Here is a 21943-nt window from a genome sequence, read left to right on the forward strand (position 1 = left end):
GCCGCCCAGCGCCGCCGCGGCCGTTGCGGCCGTTGGGGCGCGCGGAGGTGGCGCTGCCGGGAGCCCCAGAACCGGGCGCGTTCCGGGGGTTTGGGGTTTTTGTCCTGCCCCTTTGAAATAAATTGGCACTTTTCACGGAGGTTTTGTAAGTAAACCACCTGTCCACATGKAAACTTGATTTTTAATTCTCTTTTTTTCCCCTGCGTTAACTTACAGTTCTCTAACTGGGCTGCTTCCTGCGAGCTCTCTGCTGCAGCAGGGTGCTCCRCGTTGCATTTCCATTGGTTACTGCATTAAAAATAAACTAAAAAAMAATAGAAGTGTGTTCAGAGGGTGGTGCCTTGTTATCTCATTGAGCTTGAGTAATAGCAGATAGCAGAAATGGAAACATCTGCTTTGAATTTCCCAGATACGGATTAATTTGTTGTGTAAGAATCGTCCCCAGTGTYTCTGGGCTCGGCCCTTTCCATTTTGGTGTCAAATATAGCTTAGGAAAACATCTGCAACCCCACAGAAACTGTGCTGTGCCTGTTGTGTTTTATATTATCATACGTGGGGATTTCAGAAGATGTTTTGTCTYTTGCAAGAATGCTTGGGCTGACCATGCAAAGATGCTTTGCTTGAAAATGGGTGCAAAACTGTGAGGATAAGGAGTATTTGCACGGCCATAGCATGGATGTAATTAACTATATTAAATACATACTCTTGGTTTATGTAGCTTTATTATAATTTGGGGTTGTAATATTTAACCCAGTGGCATTTTGGGGGAACATTTTGTACTTTATTGTACTTGGGAGCTTTGCTGTACTCCTGGGCATTGGGAAGATGCCTTTGCTTCCCTGGAAAGAGTTTTTTCCTTTTTTCCTTTTTTTTTTTTTCCTTTGTCTTCCTTAAATAATTGGCTGAAGATCTCTTGATTCAATATGTTTTGTGACAGCTTTATCATAGAAAATGGTATTGCCAAATTTACGGTAGTATCATTACAGGAAGAGTTATTTACCAGTAAATTATGTTGATAAACATTGACTGATGTTCAGAAGGGGCTGAGGCCTTACTAGTTTTTCAGCTGAGTGTGTGGCTATTAATTAATTATGTGTATTTTTCGTAAGTAGTCCTGCCAAGCATAATCTTTAATTAAAAGAAAAATCATAGCGCTCCTGCTTGTAGGCAGAGAGGTCATAAATCCTCTTTGTATTGTATTTTTGCTGGCCTGGTCTCAGCTGAGCCCTATCTAAGGAAGAGCTTAGAAAGCTTTTAAGCTTGATTTGAATACCTCTTCCAGAATTGCATGGGTTTGTGTTGCAGTAAATGGTAAAAAGAAGCCATAAAGAACCACAGTCACTAACTTACCACCTTCTCTGCTGCTTTAGAGTAAGATTTGCAAGCATATGTAGAGCATGAAATGAAATCAGCTGCACTGTTGAAATTTATGAGCAGAAATACCTTATTATGGCAGAGATGGGGGTCTTATCTTTTATTAATTGTTCCCATATTAGCAATTAGGGAATATCCTGCTGTCATTGAATACCTCTAAGACCAAAGTAGACATAAAAAATACTGCAATTTAATATTTGTAGCAAATCTGTCCTTTTTTTTTTTTTTTTCCCTTGTGTATTTAGAGTTTGTAGTAATAGACTTAAGCATTGGCTTGATATCAGTTGTGTTGACTAAGGTAAAGCTTGCATGTGTTTGTGGCCAATCCATCATCCATTTGTCATCATCCATCTTTGTTATTAGTGCAAGTTTATGATAATTGTGTGTTTGCAGAAAGTATGTTCCATATCTTCTGTAGATTTTATAGCCCTGTTAGCTACTGAGAAAATGTTCTTTGTGGTCACTCTTAGTTGCCCTTGCAGGAATTTTGATTTCAGTTTAAATTCACAGCTTTGTTCTGTGCAGAATTTTCTGCATAGCACGATATGTAATATGCTTACATATCGGTACCTAATTATGTAATTTGAAAATAAATAAAATTGCATACCAATAAGGTAGAAAACTGTAGAACATTCTTCCTTTACTCTCAAGTTGATATGATTTAATATAGTTTTAATTATTTATATTTAAAGAGGATTACTAAAAAGCTCTAGTCAAGTAATTGTTAAGCATTGCTTTAATTTAGAAACTACTACTTTAAATAAGCCGTACATAGGCTAGTATTGTCTCTTATTGTACCAGCAAATACTCACTTTTTCAGCTGCCCTGAGTTGGGTGGGCTGTGGAGCTAATTTAGGTGTGATTGGGGATTGCATTAAGATTCTGGAGTTGCTTTGTGATTCTCAGAGCAATGAAACAATTTGATCTTGTCCCTGTAACTTTCAAGACTACCTTGAAATCGTATCAGTAATTGTTCAGTAAGAAGTAAGATGTTTTTGTTTGTTTGTTTCGTTTGATTGCTTTGTGGTGGTGTTGTTACTCTTTAAGAACTGGTGTTCTGGATTTAACCACTATTTGAGTGAAGTAGGTTTGGACAAATAATAGCTGGGAGAGTGCTGAAAGGATAATAGTGACACTAGGTGATATAAGTTCTTCAATTCTTTTGTATTCTCAGTTAAGTTGGAACCTCCTTGGGGTGAAACGGTGACCTTTATTTTGAGACTGGCRTCATTGTGGACTGCTTGCTGCTTCCTTCACTTGAGGATTTCAAGAGTTTAAAAGAAGGATTAGTTGCTGCTCATTTCCTTCCTTGATAACGAAGATGCAGTAAGCATGGATTGTGTTTTCCATCTTTTGTCTCCTTAAGATAATTTGTTGTTCTGTTTTATGTTTCTCCATTAAAGAAGGAGCAGACAAAGTGGTTCCCATCTGGCACACCTATCTTGGCCTGMACAGGGCAGAAATTCTACATCACCTGCTGAAGTGAAGGCATCTAACAGTCATGAGGCAAACCCCTGTAGCACCAACAGTGAATTGGGGCATCCTCTCATCTCAKTGCCTTTCTGCCTGGTTTAAATGACATCTGGAGCTTCAGTTCTAGCAGGCAGCCCAAACTGCTGCCTGGGACGGGGCACAGAGCCCTGGAGTCCATGCTCGGCCAGTGCAGTGTGGGACTTGTCCCAGCTGCAGTGCCAACATTGCCCATGCATCTCTGGCAGTTTAATCTGGGACCATGGAGCCAGTGCAGAAGTGTTACAGGAAACTGGCATTAGGATGCCCTTGGTTTCTTAGGGTCTTACAGCGTGGAATCTACTACTGATACCGATAGGGTGCTTAAAGAGAAATTAATCTTGTGTCTGCTGCAAAGTTTACTTCTTGCTTAGTGTGTTAACCTAAGTTGCAGTAGGTCCGTAGCTCTTTCTGGATCTCTTGACTCTTAGAGGTTGTCTCAGATTTTGGCAGTGCTGACAGCTGTTTGTAAGCCTGTTTTATTTCAGTTTAACCTCTTTTACTTCTTAACTCTGTTGCAGTGTGTTTCGCTGCAGTAGGATTATGAAATGTGTTGCATCATATGGTGCTTGAGGTTTCTGTTACATTTCATATGTAACAGGTATGAGATCCAGAAGAGCAAATCAAGGTTCATTCTACAGTGAGTGCTTCAAGAATCATGTTTTTGAGAGTTACTCTTAAAAGAATTCATACTTACTCCATTCATACTTTCATTCCACTGTCTGGTAGTTCTGATGTGAGCTCATTTTCCACGTACTACAGCTCCTAAAACTTGTCCTTATTTGACCTGAAGGGGACAGTGATTACAAGATTTTGTCTTGTGCAGTAGATCCCTCTTAAGTTTGAGATTTGTTTATCTATGAAAAACATTTTCACTTTTTCAGTAAGTATAACGGCCGTGTAGACCCTGGAAGAAGTTTACATTTCTTCTACTTAGTTTTGGCTGTAGCTCTGGGTAGCTCTGCAGCGTGCAAATCTCAATGAGCGTCGATTACAGTTTCTGCTAGGCTCCCTGTCCAACGTTTCTACTGATGCAGAAGGGGTCATGCACAGCTGTTGAAAGAAAAAATCGGTTTCAGCATTTTGTCCCATGGCAACTTTTTCAGAACTTACCTAAAATTAAAAAAAAAAAAAAAAAGTAACGGCACTAACCTATTGAAATTATTTTTGGAATAGCTATTAAATGGATGCAAAATAATGAAAGAATCTGAAAAGTTGTTACTCTGAGTGCCATTCAGTGCTCTCCTCGATGCACACTGTAGCTACACGCATACAGAATTACCAATCTTGATGTTTAATTGAAGCAGCATATTCAGAGGATAGAGATGGAGCAAACGCAACTTTTCCATGCACGGTGTGTGCGTGACTGTGATAGGACATAYGGGTGGTGACAGCCTGTGTGTGCTGTTCAGGTGCCTTAGGATTTCCTGGTTCAATTGTGAATTGAACCAGGAAAGTTTGTGTGAAGTACTGCATGCTTTTTTCTTGAACTTTTGGATAAGTATTTTTCTTTATTTGTCAGTGTGACATATAAATCCAGTGAAGCTAATCAACACAGTACCTCTAAGTTGAACATAAAATCTGGTTTTGCTTTTGCAGGTATTTGTGAAGGAACGTAGCTGAATATGGATCCAGGTGGTGGAAGTCTTGGATTGCAGACACAAGAATCTAAAATGCCTCACACTATGATTATGCAGGATTTTGGTAAACATTTTAACTATTAAGCATTATAGAATAAAATCTTCTTTCTTTGCTCTATGCACTTAAATTATATCAAGATGTAGACTTGTTTCTGTGTAGACTTGATACCATAATAATAGTGTTTTCACAGCATTTTGGAGAAAATTTAGGATGATGCATTTTAAAAGTCCTTGCATGTTTTGGTGGTTAATCCTGAAATATTCACCTATTTTTTTAATTTAAGAAATTTGAACAAAAAAAAATCTGTGGCTCAGTGATCTAGATCAATCAGAAGATGTTGTAATGTTAGTTCAGAGAGTGTTGTTTTGCTTTGTCTTGTTTTGTTTTTGTTTGTGTGTGTGTATCTGTTTTGAAGTACTCTGGTTCCTGCTGCCTCTCCAGCCTARCAGTATAAGTGTTTATGTCTATGCTTTGGGTGCAAAAGCATAACCAGTTACTGGCTCTAGTTCCCTTTTAGGGTGCTTCAGTAAATGAGGTGGGAAGTAATGACTTTGTGTGACAATAAGTAACTGTTATGTATATAACACAGATTTAACTAAACCTGAATACTCTGTAAGTTCTCTCAAGGATCTGAGTCCAGGTGCTGTACTGATGTAAAACAACTTGTTGATCTTTTGAGGTTGCAATTATTTCTTTAGATGGCCAAGTAACTTTAGCAATTTTGAAGTTTTGGAGAAAATACAGCAAGAAGTCCACACTGTCCTTTGCAGGTCTACATTTCTGCATTGTGGCAGGAGAAGACCTTCTTAAATATTGGGACTGACCAGGTCTTTGTGCTAATCTGAATTAATGCCCTTTGGAGTGTACCAAAATAATTGCACTTGCGTTATAATACTGAAAATAGATTTAGCACTTCTGGTTTTCACTCTAAAAAGGACCGTGTTCTTGCATGTTTTATTCATTAGGATTAAAACTGATTTGTGTGCTAAAATAAATCATTGTGCAGCCTTTTTTACATATAGAAAAGTAGTTTGCAAATTGGACTGCTCAGTCAAGCCTTTTCATGAAAAACAGAGGTTTTTGCTTCCASCCATTCCTTAAACCAAGCCATGTTACTGGGAATTGTATTATAGATATGGCATACAACTGAAAACTTGAAGGTTTTTATTGAAGTTCTTAAAATATAAAGCATGAGAGAATCCTTTCATCATAACAGCAGTTAATGCCTGCTTACCAAACTTGGTGGCATGTAAGAATTTTCTAAGTGTTAATTGTTACCATATAACCAAAGATTTCTAATTGGAATTAATAAAACAAAAGGTTGGAATTGCAAACTGACCTGTAGTTCCTAAAATATCARCATTGTAAACCCTTAAACATGGGGCAAATTCAGTTTGAAAGAAAAGGCATGTTTTGGTTTACTTAGTTTAAAGAAAATGGATGTTTTGGATTGTCTTTACCTGATGAAATGTGCAAAATGTAGATTGTTGAAAAGTGATTGTTCATCGGCGTTTATCTTGTCTATACCATGATTCCGTTCCTTAGATGATTTCTAATAATGCAATAATTTTAACATTTTTCTCCTCCTTCATAATTGTTCCGTAGTGGCTGGAATGGCTGGCACTGCTCATATTGACGGAGACCATATTGTTGTGTCAGTCCCTGAAGCCGTCCTAGTTTCTGATGTCGTTACTGATGACGGAATAACTCTTGATCACGGCTTAGCAGCAGAAGTTGTCCAAGGACCTGACATCATCACTGAAACTGATGTTGTTACAGAAGGTGTAATTGTTCCCGATTCTGTTCTGGAAACCGATGTTGCTATTGAAGAAGCTTTAGATACCAGTGATCATGTTTTGACTTCCGATCTAATAACAGAAACTGTTAGAGTTCCTGATCAGGTCTTTGTGGCAGACCTTGTTACGGGTCCCGATGGACATTTGGAGCACGTGGTGCAAGACGCTGTGTCAGGAGCCAACTCRCCTACGATGGTTTCGGAAGAAGTTCTTGTAACCAACTCGGATTCGGAAGCGGTGATTCAAGCAGCTGATACTGTTCCTGGCTCCACAGTGACTATAAAAACAGAAGATGATGATGATGGCAAGAGTACATCGGAAGACTACCTAATGATATCCTGTAAGTGAAATAAAGGTAGATATGAACAGGAGATTATCGGGAGTAGAAGCCTCGTGTGCAGAGATTACAGAAACTGGACTCTCGCTGCACTCTGTAACAGAACTCTCAATTAATAGTCTGTTGCTCTGTTAATTCTTGTTGTCCAGAGTTGGGTTTTCTTCACGAAAAATCCGTGGTCAGCAATGCAACAAGAAAAAGAGTGACATTCATAATGTCAAGCGAACATGTGTGCATGTATTTTTGAAAGCAGCTAGTCCTGAAAATTGATATTTTAACAGCAAATTTTGAAAGTTAGACAGTCTGCATATTTGGAGTGTGGTACATTTTTAAAATACTCAAGCATGTTATTATTTTATGCAGATGCACGTGAAAAATAACATGCTTGGTTTCATCAATGAAATCTGTCAAAGAAATATATTTTTAGGATAACTTATTCAAAGCTGTCCTTCTTATTTTCACAAAATATTGTTTGGTTTACTATATTAAAAATTATAGTAGCCATTGCATTGTATGTTGCTCTGTTCTGGCCTCTACTTGACGTGAAGGAGTTGTGTGCATTAATTGATTAATTCTCTAGAAATGGCTGTGTACAGCATGTGGGCCCCTGCTGCTCCCTGAGGAAGCTTTATGTTCTTGCACTATTTGCTGAGTTACAACAACTAAAGTGGTTGCTGAAAAGCTATCTTAGTTGTATTACATTTCTTCCATGTTTAAATTACGTGCATGCTAGCAATTTTTAYTGTTAATGTAAAATTGTTACAGTATATGGTAGTTCATTACAGGCTTTCGACTTCCACATTAGTTATTGAACTATGAATAACTCAACAGTTTTTATTTAGTCAGAACCAATATGTTAAAAAAAAGACAATGCTAGGTATGACAATGTCAATCTCTTCACAGCAAACTGCATTTATTAAAAATTTCGAGATGGAGGACATTACTGATTAGTGATTATAATGATTTCTTTTTTGGATCAAGAAACAAAAAATCAGTCTAAATGCAAATTAAACCTAAAACAGCAAAAATCCTGTGTATTTGTAAAAAAAAAAAAAAAAAAAAAAAAAAAACATTTTTCCAATCGTTTCATTGAAAAAATTCCTCCTTTCTGACAGAGTACTTACGATGAGTTGTATTCTGTAACTGCGGTATTTCCAACTGCACCTTTGTACTTGTAAGTAAAGTTATCCTTGGACTTCCTTCTAAGATAGATAAGTTTGATTTGATAATGATGGTCACTCCACTTAGACCGGATTGTCTTAAACTTCAGGAAAAGTTATCTAATGATCTCCACTCTGCCTGATGGTTTGAGATGATTCATCCGAGAGAGTATTGTGAGGGGTCCTCAAGCCTGCGGAAGGTTTGGCAATGTTTGCAAACCAGCTAGAGGCAGGTTTAGGCATTAATTGCATATATAAGCCTGAGAGGTCRCAGTCACAGTTGGAAACTAAATGGTTAGTCTGAAATTCTGTTCTCATCGTTTTAGGAATATTAAGACATTCTTTTCCCTCTCAAAGCAGTTAGCTTTGCGCCTGGGTTTGTGCAGGGTCTGCCACCTCAAACCTGCAAAGAGTCTCAGAGTTTCACTGTTTTTTTTTATTATTATTTTGATTTTATTCCCAGAACAGATCAATCTCATGCAGTTGCAAGTTTCTAGGACATTCATCATTTAGCAAAGAGTTTAAAACACTTTTTAATTATTTTTATATTCTTTAAATTGTCACATGTTCAGTAAGTGTTGTAGAAAGGTAATTTTATAGTTTTAGTTTCTTGTGTTTATGTGTGGAGTTATTGAGCTTTCTTGTAATACAAATTGCATAAAAGTGAATGTTCTAAAAATCTCAAATACTTCTTAGCTGCCTTTAATGAAATTTAACAGCTAAGAAATTGGGACTTTACATGAAGTGACTGATCATCTCTTCATGCAGTACCACCAGTGGTTTGGTGGAGCACAGTTTGAGAACTTCTGAAATATGACATTTTAGAGTATAAAACTGAGCTGCATGTGGAATTTTTTACCATTTTAAAATACTTTTCCATGTAGGCATTTTACATAGTATTAGTAGTTATATTTTTATATAAATATATTTGGAAAATAATCTTTATTTGAATAGTTTTGAAAATGAGATGTGTATAATTTTGTAACGGCGAGTTTTCACAGGAAGGTTGTCATCACTCACCATCTCCGTGCAGATTAATTCAGCTTCTTAAAATCAGGTTTATGAGCTGAAAAATCGCTTCCTGATACATACATAAAACGTAGTGTAGGATATGTATACATCCCTTTTTTAAACTCCCATTTCAAAGGGAATTGCTTAAAAAGGAAGTTAAAGTTAATGCATAGGGTCTGCCTATGGACCCACCCATCTCATAAAGAGAGGCACAAGTTACGTACAGCACATCCCCCTTTGCCCAGGAAGAGCTAGCACACTGGTAGCTTAAAACCTACCCTTTTTTGTTTTTCAGGTTTGCGATATTCAGACGCACAGCGGCTTGCCAGCCCCCGATCCCTGTGCTGGCCCTGCATGCACTATGCTCGCGACCTCATACCCACCCAAGAGCAACCCTGGAGCTGGCCTTTAGGGTAAGGTACTGTTCCACCACCACCTCCTTTTTAGTGTATTGCAGTACAGTGTTAACATCATTTGCTAAACAGTTGAATATTCCTATATTGTAAGCTCTGGGATGTAAAATAAGTATAGCAGACCTAAGTAAAACACGCAAAATCGTAAAATTGTGGGACTTATCTTGCCCTCATGTTGTCCCCGTGGGCTCCTATGGTGGGTGTGATATCACCAGCATAGCGCATGCTGAGGCAGCACGTGAATTGGGAGCTGGCAATCCACGGTGAATCTGGACATCACACACCTGAAAACAGCTAAGAAAGGTAAGTTGAACACTGCGAGTGTGCTGAGTTTTCCTTTGAGTTTTGTTATTTAGGAGAATTCAGCAGATATTTGTAAGGATTCGCTGTTTGAACTCTTTGGTTAAAGGAGAGTGTATTACGTAATGCTTGTGGTGGATGAACCAGATCTGGAAGACACTTTCATAGGCTTCCATGGACATAAAATAAGCATTCCTGACAGCTATCACTTGGAAAAAGTGCTTTAAAAAGYCCTAATCTTTTGGAATTGGACAAAGCTTACCTGCCCAGCTGTGCTGATTGTTTTTCACTTGTTTGAGTGTGTGCAAAAATGGATTGAAACCAGGAGATTTGCCCTGTGTAAAATGGCAGCTTAAGCAATAGCAATTGCCAGTTAACTGCTTTTGAAACAGAATGCAACATCTTAARAGTGGCAGTGTGCATTATTGTCGTTTTATCAGTTCTTATCAGTAGCTTGTATTTTTCAGATTTTGTTATATTGCACTTCTGCTTTTTTTAGAAAAGTGGTTAAGAGCTGTACATACGGATGCTTTATGATACGTTCCCAGAACTTTAGCTTAAATTGTAGAGGCTGAAAATCTTTGAAAATAGAGAAGATGCTTAACGAGGTGGGAGTTGCTCTTCTAAGACAGAGCTACCTGATTTTTTAAGGATATTAAAAAATCTGATTTTACTTGAAAGTACAAGCTTACMTATTATACTATATTAATATATTTTAGTTCAGATTTAGTTAAAAATATTCATTTAGGAACGTTAAAATAGAAAATTTTCTCTTTTTTCTTTATGTGATCTTTGTTGTATTGCAGTATATCCTGGCAAGGCAACTAAAGTGAAATTGTGTATATATTCTTACATTATTTTGTCAGCTAAACAGTGGTATTTAATCATTTTCATTCGACACTAGCTAAATAGTTTAGAATTCTTTCCATAAAGAACACTTACATTGCATACAACTGATTACTGTGCTGTTCAGGGGGACTTTCAGTTAAGTCACTGAAATACTGATTTTCTATGTGCAATTGATACCGTGTTATGTTTTAGAAAACATTGTTCTTGCTTGACTTTCAGATTAAGAAATAACTGTACCTTAAAAATGTCTACTGTCACCTGCCAGTTGTAAGATTGCAGCAACTGAATAGAGTTAGTGATAACTTCCCCCCTCAGCCTTCTACTTTCCTTTTGACATTTTGACAGCAACTTTCCTGTGCTGTTAGTTCCTGTCTTGTACTATTAGTTAAGCTTCGATCCTTCAGAGACTCGTAGCATGTGGTGAAGCGAGCATGAAACATCTATCTGTCATTTTAAGGATTTTGGATGAGAAGCTTCCATAAATGTTAAAAGCCAGGCAKATTTTTTCTCTGTTAATTTCCAAAATAATAAACGTAATGATAATATTTTTTTTTCAAGATAAGTATCTTGGAGCTTATCCTTTATCCTGCTAGTAGAGGATGCATAATCCTCTCTTTTAATAAATACTTTCTGCCTGCATAAAATAACTTTAGTGAGCAGATGTAATAACTTTCTCATATTCGATAGAGTGATGCATTAATAACCTGGTGCTGCTAAACTGACTTGCAAAGGAATTTGTGGATTTCTGTGTTGTGGCTTTTCTKTCTGCGGTGTTCATATTCATCCTGCTTTCCTTGTCCTGCAAGATGACATGAATGCCATGTGCTGCCTGTCCAATTATAGCGGATAAACGTATTGATATTGCTGGCATCAGTGTTATTAGTAAGAGACTTAAAATATTCTCAATTAAAAAGCACAAAATTTCCCTGGGGAATTTTTTTGTTATTTCCACTGGTTCAATTTGGGTTGTGGGGCTTTTTTGGCAACGCAGTTAAACCTGTTAYTTACAGAAAAACGAACAAGAGCCAAAGCATATCGTGTTGCTTTTTAAGGTTTTCACTTTATTTTAATCAAAACATACAATTTAATTTCAGTGATTCTTTAATGAGATCAAATACTTTCGTGGTAATTACCTATTTTATAGTTCTGTTCCTAGTGRTATTCTGACACAGCCTAAAACTTGCGAAATAAAAGTTTCACCAGTGCGAATGAAAAATCATTCAGTTTGATTAGGGGTTCCTGTGAATCCTGTTCATGGATCGTTTGGGATTGCTGTAGTGGATTTCCATCCCTGGGGCAGGGAGGGCCTCTGCTCTTTCTCTAGCAGGTTCTGAACCCCCTCACATGAATGCTTGAGGTGGTAAGAAAAATTAAGCTAACTGCAGTTTACCTGAGTGCAGCAGGCTGTAGCCTGGAGCAGTAAGCAGCTCTTCAAGAGCAGTCATCCCTGCACTGAGGGCAGGAAACTTAGCGGGGGATTGGGAACCACTGCAGCCATCCCAAGGTAAGCCCTCCTTTACTCCCTAATCATCCCTCAGGTCTCTTAGTCATTTTAAAACACTCTTRCACTCATGGTAAAACACTGAAAATATCATTATAATCCTTTTTATTTTTAACCTAATACATATGTATTAGGTTTTTAAACCTAATATAAACCTCAGGTATTTAAAGGTTATACATTATTGGGAAATAGCATTTTTTTGTCTAATACAGATTTCATTTTCCTTTTGAGGAATTACTTCCTTTTTAGAGGATTTRAGTGGGTGTTCAGTACTGCATAGGTTTGTCCTAGCCATCTGCAGAGGAACTAATTTTACCCATTGAGAAGTGTGCTAGCAATGTATACGTCAGAAAGAGGCTTGGTTYGGTGGCCCTTGTGGTGACGCCTTCCATGCACACATATGGATGTCTCTGTGAACACATATGTTACCAAAACAGTGTTGCTTCTATACTTACAAAATGTATTTTTTGTTGAGAAGATAAAATCAGCCTTATACGTATTGGAATAACCAAGTTGCAGGAATAAAGAATGAGAATTCCATTTTAACAAAATATTACTTCAATTAATTTTCATCTCATCTTTTAATCAGCTATATGATATATTACCCAGTAATTTTTGTTAATTTGTAGACTTTTAAAGCAATTAAAACCGTAATTTTAATGTGAGGGTGTAGCCCATTTTTTGACATGCTTCCACTGGGAAGTTACCAAGAATCAGCACTCCTGAAAAGGGGAATCAGCAGCTGCCTTTCAGTAGCAGTATTCCAGAATAGTGAAAGTGCCTGGAATTCTTATTAGRCTGCAGCAGACAATTCTGGGTTAGTTTTTTACAAATATTTTAAGTTGTACTTGTTGGTGTCCTTTTGATTTCTTCTCACCACTCCAGGAACAATTTCAAGCATAACCAATACCCATGAAGTGCTTTATTGCAAGCTCTCTCTTGTGTCTTTYGTTCTGCAACTCGGGTTATGTTTCCAGAGTTGTGGCAATTCAATCAAATGTTGGTCTTCTGGAATCTCATTCCCTTTCAAGTGTCTTAAGATGAACTAATTTATAAAGGCCATTTATGAWTGCAGTCTTTTACTAGGCATGAGGATAACAGTAAGAAGTATTGCTAGTTATTACTCTGACTTCTAAAAAATAAGTTTGTTCCTCATTATTATTCTCTTTATTTTTACAGTGGATGATGTTGGAGAAAAATTGGACCATATAGGAAGCACCCCTCTAAAAATCAGTACAGAGGTGTCAAATGATGATGTTGCTAAAGATGATGGGTTTGGTTCAGAAGTTATCAAAGTTTATATATTTAAAGCTGAAGCTGAAGATGATGTCGAAATAGGTACCTTTTAAATTCTGTTTATTTCAGTAACATTAAATATTTTGGGGTATTTTAAGATAATTTAACACGGCCCACTGAATTTTTTTACTGCTATGTGATATTTGTGGAAAYCATCAATATGCACTTAATACATTTAGTGTATTTATCCTAAATTGAGATTTTTTTTTGATTAGTGGTATTAATTTTTCACCTACATGTAGCAGTAGTTGGAGATATGGACATATGCAGAGTTGGAGTAGTTGGACATATGCAGATACTTCTTCTAACTTTACAAGGGAGAATGCTCTCCAAGTTTTCTCTCCAGGGGCCTTCATTTCTGTTGTTATAGCAGCTTTTCTTTTTTTTTTTTTTTTTTTTTTTTTCATTTCTTAACTGACTTAAAAAGATACTGGTTTCTTGGTTTTTTCCACCCCTTTGTAGTAGGGAAAGAATTAATTATAAGGAATTCAAATTAAGATACCAGACTTTATAACACAGTCACTGTCCTATGTGTCCTAGCTTGAAGAGTGGTTTAAACGTAATAATTTGTAACTTGCTTGTGATTCAGCTGCTCAGCCATTGCTATTTTCAGCCTGCCATGTTAACATGAGCTGTAATCAGTGCCAGTTTTCCATACTGAAAACTRCAACAGTTGGAGAATTAGTGCATAAGCAGATCAGATATCCTTGAATTAGAGGCAGCATTTGCACGAGCAGAGCAGACAGCTGGGGTTTCAGAGGCTGATTTTTAATTTGCAGGTAGCGTTTGCATAGCCCAAAATCTCACGGGTGCAGCAGCTGCCCACCCCGTAGCTGTTAGGAGTGGATGTTCTTAGGATGGCAGCTCTTTGCAAGAGGATGCTTAACATGGTGCTGCTTTCTGCAAGGGCTTTCTAGAGCACAGACCACAGATGTGCAGTGAGTTTGTTTATAATGCAGAATCCATGACTTTTTCCTGAAGAAAATCTAGAAAATTGACCTCGTTTTTGTATTAGTACAGAGTCGATTCCTAGAGTGGATTCCTGGCATGGCGCAATCTTCAGTAGCCTTGGTGCAGAGAGAGGGGAAGATTGCTGAGGTTTTAGGCATGTGGTCTCGTGCAAACCTGACCAAGAAACTCTTGTTCTGAGGTTTGTACCACGTGAACTCTCTGAGGAACCTTGCAAGCAGGTTCAGTTCACCGCGCAGAGCTGGCACCTCTTCACCTCTGCCCTTAGGTGCTTCAACCGCCTCGTCACTGCAGTCTGTGTGGCATGGGCCACCTAAGCCCATTCACAGGGCACRTCCTTCTGTTTCTGTCCTTCCTGAAGCAGGGAAGAGAAGACCAGTCTGTTGGCCTGTGCAGACTAGAACAGTCACAACTGCAGATTACACAAGCAAAGTCTTCCAAGTAGTTACTGTCCTGGTGCTTTTTTTCAAGCACCTTGAACTACTGCTTCAGGAATTCTTCAGCTATATAATGCCTTTTTCTTCTKTGAGAAAGCTGAAATTAATGGCAGAAAAGAACTTTTACAGCAGGCGTGATCAAGCTGGTAGCTAATGGGACAGTTACTTTTTTATTTCTTCTCAGGATAGATTCAGAACTTAATAGATTGCTTACAAGTTGCTCAGCCTATTAGTGAAATTCCCCATCAGGTTACCAAGTAACTGCGAATTTTGYTCTCCATTTTATTGCCATTGATCTMTCTGGTTGTCAGTCCTGAATTTCTCAGGGGGCAATGAGAGAACACAGCTTGTTTTCCCTAATCTACAATAAACTATCAACTTGCATGKTTTTATGGCAGACAGAGGCTGCAAAGTATTAAATATATAAAACTTAATAAAAGATTTATAAATCTTTATAAAAGATTTATAAAATAGCCTTGTTGGAAATAAGAAAAAATACATAAATATTTATCTTAATAGTGGGTTTGTTCATAGTAACTTAYATTTTTAATTTCTTTTCTTTTGAAGGCGGGACAGAAATTGTCACAGAGAGTGACTTTCACAATGGACATTCTGTAGCTGGAGTAATTGAACAAGGAGGAGTTGGTAGAATGCAGCGAGAAAAAATGGTTTACATGGCTGTTAAGGACTCTTCTCAGGAAGATGAAGATATTAGTAAGCATAATAAGAAACATTTTTGTTTCTCATGCTATTTGATACAGCAGTATAAACATCATTCTCAAGGACTTTTTTAATTTTTCTGAAGGATTCTTCAGCCTGAAGTAGTAGAAAACTAAACTGATCTTCCCTAAAAATAAAGACAGGCTATAACAATTTTAAAGTCATGTGGATAATATGCACTTTGTGCATTCTGTATGCAATCATTTCATTATTTATATTAAATTTAACATGTCCATGGATGAAGTTAATGAGGTTAGTCAAATTTCTCATTTTTCTGTTTTCCAACTGTGAATTGCCTTTGTTTAAACAGCTTTCTGGCAAAGTGGCCAATAAATGTCATCAATTACACATTTATAAGTTTGTATATTTGAATTTATATTGGTGTTTATGTTGGTATTTATATTTATTGATACTTGTTTTCTCTCTTTAAGGAATGTCTGAATAAACAATGATCCCCTAAGGAAAGGGGTGGCTCTTAAATGCCAGAGGAAGGAAAGTAATTTGTAACGGGTATCCATCAGAATGAGAGCCAATTAAATGAAGGAAAAATTAAGATGAGCAGAGTAAAATTAAAGGTTGTTGTTCTCCTTTAATCCAGGCTGTGCTGAAATAGCAGATGAAGTTTATATGGAAGTTATTGTAGGTGAAGAAGAAGCTACATCCCTCCCAGAGACACAGCTGGAAGACTCTGGCGTGAATAAAACTTTTGTGCCTGTTGCTTGGGCTGCTGCTTACGGTAGGAGTCTTTCTGCTTAGTTGTGAAAATCACTTTTGTTATTTGTTACCTAATGTAACTTCCAGAATCCTTGGGCACGTGCCAGTGTCTCATTTTCCCCAGTGGGGGAATTGGTAACAGCTCCTTCTGTATGTGTACCTATGTACCTGTGTATGTAGGAACATATGTACCTATGTTCCTAATAATTTCAGTTCATATAGCAAGTTGTAAACCTGTTACCTTTTGAGATTTTGTTTTTTTTCTCTGCAGTCATGCTTCAAGTGGTAGGAACATCTTAATAGGGTATATTAAAATTCTGTATGTCCTCTTTATTTTGTATATATAGTGTTTTAGGATTTTAAATGTATGTTAAGGAGGAGGGTATCAGATGAGCACTGGTTTATGTTATAATTAAGAGAGCAAACTGAGCAGGTAAATTCCATTTGTGCAGTGTTCCTGAGCACATTAGTTACAAAATGGTTTCGACCTGCAGAGCCATGGCCCATAGCAGTAAACACTTTCAATACAAAATGAGGAATATTCTCTTAAATTATCACTGGCCTATTTCTTAGAAGTTTGTAGCGGCACATATATGAGTACTCAACAGGAGATTAGTGCCCCATTATCTGCTCTGGAAACATCAGGTGTCTGGATTTCTGGATTGAACCGTCAATTTCAGATACTCTGAAATTTCTAGATTGGTGTCTGCAGTTGCACATAAGCTTAAAAGCTCGCAGAAACAAACTGTCTAGTTAGTGAATGGTTTGGTACTTTTGGAGAGAGTTAGGACAGAGTCAATAACGTGGACAGGGTCAATAACGTTTATTTGTTCAGTGGATGACAGAGATGCCTCCTGCCATGCACGTGCTTAGTGTTTCTGTGAGACTCTTCAGTATAAAAAATATTTTTAGACCCCTTAATTTGCTGTAAGCCAAAATGCAAGAAGCATGGCAGAATTCCAGCATTAATTTCTTCTTTTGCTTCAGCCTGGGTGTGYCCTCTGTATTGTTCAAACCTTTAATATTGTTAATCCTTGAAGCTGAACAGGTTTTGCTCTGACCCTTGCTACCTTAATTATCAGAAATAAGAAAGCTAGTCAGAATGAAAGCATGCAAGAATAATTTTAATGGATGTAGCTACGTGTGAAGAAGTAATTTTTTCTTCTTAGTTCYTGAGGCATATAAAGACAGGGTTTTGAGCTGATGTGAACTGCACATCTTGGTTTATTTTTTAGACTGTTATTTATTAGTTGGCTGTTCTCTCAGACTTTCGAAGCCGTCATTGTTAGAAAAAAATCAAATTTATAAATAACTAGTACACTGTTTTCTGCAGGAGATGAAAGAAGACTACCCAGAAGATACGAAGATGGTCAAACGACAGGTGAGAACATGTGATTGTTTTGTAGCGTTAAAAGTAACTTACTTCCTTTGAAAACATATGTTTATATATAATAGTTCTAATCAATAAAGGCCCCCCCCAAAAAAAAAGTAGACTACATATTGAAGGACTTTATCTAGTGTTGTCCAGTTAAAACAATTCTAGGTGTTCTAGGCCTTCAGAGTTGGTGGGGAAGCTGGGCAGATCTGCCAGTATTTTTATATGGTTTTGTAGTCAGAACAGAGACAGTGTAATTACTGAGAGAAAAAACAAAGCTAATAAGAAAGAGTGTCCTGAGAGATAAAAGAAAACAAGGAATATATATTTAAATTAATTATATTCTTGACTTTTGTCAACATATGAGACAGATGCTGCTTTATATTGGCCCTCTGTCATCTTTTTATAGTTTACTGTAAAGGAATGAACAATTAAAAAAAAAAAAAAAGGCACAGAAGTTGATTATGCTGCTGTGCAATTCCAGTCACCAGTCTTGAAGAGGGAAGTTGCTTAAGGTTTTTATGGTGTCTAATTTTTGTTTCTAGGAAATAACTTGGATACACGATTAGAAAACAAAAACGGTAATGCAACACAATACCTGCAGATTTGTGATAGCATTAGCACTAATAGAGTGCTAAAACAAAAAACCAAGAAAAGGAGGAGAGGAGAGGCCAGGCAATGGCAAACAGGTAAACAATGTATGGTTACACGTATCTGTCACGGAATGGCACTGACTCGTTTACTTTTCCTTTTTTAAAACTGGTGCAGAATTTTGAAAACTGAAATGATTTGCGTATTTCCTGTGTCCTTCCCTTCTCCAGTTCTGTGCCTAGAGAATGCAGCATTTTTTACAGTCTGAAGTCAGTAGGCCTAGGGCTGGTGCAGTTCATTTGAATTTTGCCAACTATTAAAAAGAATTGTGGATATATTCACTGCACATATGATATTACTGATCTGTCTGAGCAGTGTCTAAAACAACACTATATAAACTGTTGGTGCTGTGGATGGGTTGTTTTTAAACTACTGAACCCTTCTCTGCCTGCTGCAAGTGTAAGTGCATGAATGTGGACAGCAGTTGGCTGATATAATTTCTTAGCTGGTAAATGAGTTTCCTTCATAACGTGTTTTTGTTTGTTTAAAAACAGCTGTTATAATAGGTCCTGATGGACAGCCCTTAACAGTTTACCCTTGTCACATATGTGGGAAAAAATTTAAATCCAGAGGATTCTTGAAAAGACATATGAAGAATCATCCAGATCATATGATTAAGAAGAAATACCAGTGTACAGACTGTGACTTTACAACTAACAAAAAAGTAAGTTTCCACAATCATCTGGAAAGCCATAAACTTATAAATAAAGTCGATAAAACCCATGAGTTTACAGAATACACGAGAAGATACAGAGAAGCAAGCCCTTTAAGTTCTAATAAGCTAATACTGAGGGACAAGGAGCCTAAACTGCACAAGTGCAAATATTGTGACTATGAAACTGCAGAGCAGGGACTACTCAATAGACATCTCCTTGCCGTGCACAGTAAGAACTTTCCTCACGTGTGTGTGGAGTGTGGGAAAGGCTTCCGGCATCCTTCAGAGCTGAAAAAGCATATGAGGACCCACACGGGGGAAAAGCCATACCAGTGTCAGCACTGTGTCTTCAGGTGTGCTGACCAGTCCAATCTGAAAACCCACATCAAAAGCAAACACGGGACCGATCTGCCCTTTAAATGTGAGCACTGTCCCCAGGCGTTTGCAGACGAAAAGGAACTGCAGGAGCACACAGAGTTGTTCCAGGGGCATAAGACTCACCAGTGTCCACATTGTGACCATAAGAGCACCAACTCGAGTGACCTGAAGCGCCACATTATTTCAGTTCACACAAAGGATTTTCCCCACAAATGTGAGGTGTGTGAAAAAGGCTTCCACCGGCCATCTGAGCTCAAAAAGCATAGCGAAACCCATAAAGGTAAAAAGATACATCAGTGTAGACACTGTGACTTTAAAACGTCCGATCCTTTTGTACTTAGCGGGCATATCCTCTCGGTTCACACCAAGGACCTGCCTTTTAAATGCAAAAGATGTAAAAGAGGATTTAGGCAGCAAATTGAACTTAAGAAGCACATGAAGACCCACAGCGGAAGAAAAGTTTATCAGTGCCAGTATTGTGAATATAGCACTACGGATGCGTCGGGCTTTAAGCGGCACGTGATATCCATCCACACGAAAGACTATCCGCACAGGTGTGAGTATTGCAAAAAGGGGTTCCGTAGGCCCTCCGAGAAAAACCAGCACATAATGAGGCACCACAAAGAGGCCATACTGTAGCACCCGCTGTCGGGAAGGAAGCGATTAGAAACTGTGATACACTAATTGGGGAAAAAAAAATCTCATGAACTGTTTCTCCTGGTTTCAAAGCTTGATATTAAATCATAACTTTACATTCTTTGTATCAAAAGTCTTAAAAGTATTAGGGTTGACAGGGGATCTCATAGCCCTATGATTGTTGCTTAGCAGAACCTAAAAAAGAGCACTATAGAATGCAGAAAGATGGATGAATGTGTGAAATAGTGCAGAAAGATTGCTGAATGTCTGCAGATAACTAGTATTACACGTCGWTAAGCTGTGGAAGACGAAACAAAGGTGATTGTGTTACCCATTTTGTCAGTAATAGCACTTGTCTCCGATATGAAAACAGTTCAGATCCCTGCTGGGGTTACCTGCAAATTATTTGCTCAGGTAACCAGGTCTACCTTCTTGTGCAGTCTTGAAAGAGGAGGAATATTAGTCTCTCACTTGGTCATAACATTTTTAAATTGTGCCTGGAAACTGTATTCCAGAACTGGTCAAATTTGGGGTTTGTCCTTTTTTATTTTCCGGGGTTTTTTCCCTCCTTTTTTTGACATTTCATTGGGAAACTTTTTTGTTTCCTTCATTAGTTTAGGTTCGATGAGTACTTTTTTAAATGGTTTTCAAAGCTGCTAACCTATTTTATTGCAGGATATGGTGTTTAAAATATAGCATTATGTTATGAGCTCAGAGGTGGTGTTCTGGTGCTAGGGTTAAAGATATGTATGTATATAATTTCCCTTTTTTATCTGAAACTGCAGTTGAATGTTGTTCAGTATGGCACATATGACAATTAACTTTGAATCTGTCTTTTTTTTTTAAGAAAAAAATGGATGCAGCTCATAGTGTTGTGACTCAACACTTCTTTTTCTTGCTATTTTAAGATGTTCTTTAAAAAGAATATTAGGAACAAAGTCAAAGAAGATAATAGATTTTTGAATTAAAAATTCAAAATACGTAGAAGTTYGTTAGGGCAGTGTTGGTAACAGGTATGACTATTATTGTCCTACCTCCTAATATGAAATTTTCAGTATAGATATAAAATTGCACCTTTTAATCAATTCTTTAAAAACCTATTCCATACTATAAACATGCATTTTCAATCTGTAAGAGAGTATATATGCAGTATTTAACCAGAAAAATATGCTGCCACTAGAGTTTGGAGGTGGATCTTCAGTTTACAGTGTATACATTTAAAATATGCATCCCTTTAAACAAAGCTTTGTGTTAGCATGCTGCAAATCAAATGGCGCTTAATATAACAAGCTGGTCTAGGGCTATTTAATGAAAAACCTGTTCATAAATGTTATGCATATAATGTGTATTTTTTACTCTTTTTAGTTGCTTCATGTTTGCACACAGCTGTTCACATGATAAATTGTAACTTCATGCTATATTGTGGCTTTGTGTTTCAGATAATGTTCATATTTTGTTTTTGCACCAGATGAGAATCAGTTCCTTGAGAATAAATTTTTTTTATATTTCTAAACTTCGGAAAGTTAAATTTGGGAAATCTCTTAGAGAAATACGTGTTTTATGTGGCTGTAAAAAATGATGTACACGCTGTAAAATAAGATTGTCACTGTTATGTGGGATTATTATTTCTAAATGTGTTACTCATCGTAACGGGCATACAATAAAACGCATCTCTTGCACTCCAAATTTTTTGGAGTTTGCTTCTCATTTATGGTGACTTAGGAATGTCTTACTCTGYGTAGATGTGCCTAGCACTTTAATTATTGTTTATAAGTTAATACGGAATGTTGTCATGTTCAGCTTAAGTAAAACAGTTACTTGAAAGCCAGTTACTGGTGGGGGAGGATGGGCTTTTATTTAAGTAACAYTTAAAAGTTACGGTTCGTGTCCTTACGTGTATCAAAAGCTATTACCAGATGTGCTGAYGTTCTTTGAAATTCTTTCCTTTAAGAGAGCATAAACCTTCACGTGCGCTGTGGGAGAAGAGGGGTAAGTGCCTTTTTTTCTTTCTTAATTGCATATGAAGAACAACTTGCAGAATGAAAAATACTGCTGTCTTTTTGTCCTTCTCTTTTAGGAGTATTTGACTGAACACATCAAATAGATAAAATCTTGAGAGCGGTTTAGGAGCAGCCTTCAGCAAGGATTGCTGACCAGCTTTTAGCCGCATAACCCTTAGGCTCTTGCACTAACAAGCAGAACTGCCCCGTGACCTGTTCTT

The 21943-nt window shown here is 37.4% G+C and overlaps 1 protein-coding gene across 2 annotated transcripts in view; it reads left to right on the forward strand.

The window, feature by feature from the left end:
• ZNF711 (zinc finger protein 711) overlaps positions 1 to 20133 on the forward strand; it is a 23363-nt gene extending 3230 nt beyond the window's left edge. Inside the window, exons 2-10 of one of the 2 annotated variants that reach the window (XM_026035934.1) lie at positions 2549 to 2700; positions 4483 to 4587; positions 6130 to 6660; positions 13071 to 13229; positions 15161 to 15307; positions 15912 to 16049; positions 17361 to 17408; positions 17948 to 18091; positions 18548 to 20133. In XM_026035934.1, coding sequence (XP_025891719.1) covers positions 4509 to 4587; positions 6130 to 6660; positions 13071 to 13229; positions 15161 to 15307; positions 15912 to 16049; positions 17361 to 17408; positions 17948 to 18091; positions 18548 to 19725 — 2424 coding nt within the window. In that variant the 5' untranslated portion in view covers positions 2549 to 2700; positions 4483 to 4508 and the 3' untranslated portion in view covers positions 19726 to 20133. The remainder of the gene's footprint in view (positions 1 to 2548; positions 2701 to 4482; positions 4588 to 6129; positions 6661 to 13070; positions 13230 to 15160; positions 15308 to 15911; positions 16050 to 17360; positions 17409 to 17947; positions 18092 to 18547) is intronic. The other variant, XM_026035935.1, reaches the window with a different exon arrangement.
• The last annotated feature ends 1810 nt before the right edge of the window (positions 20134 to 21943 follow it).

This window comes from Nothoprocta perdicaria, unplaced genomic scaffold (assembly GCF_003342845.1).
Source record: "Nothoprocta perdicaria isolate Ctin4 unplaced genomic scaffold, notPer1 scaffold_17, whole genome shotgun sequence".
Taxonomy (NCBI): domain Eukaryota; kingdom Metazoa; phylum Chordata; class Aves; order Tinamiformes; family Tinamidae; genus Nothoprocta; species Nothoprocta perdicaria.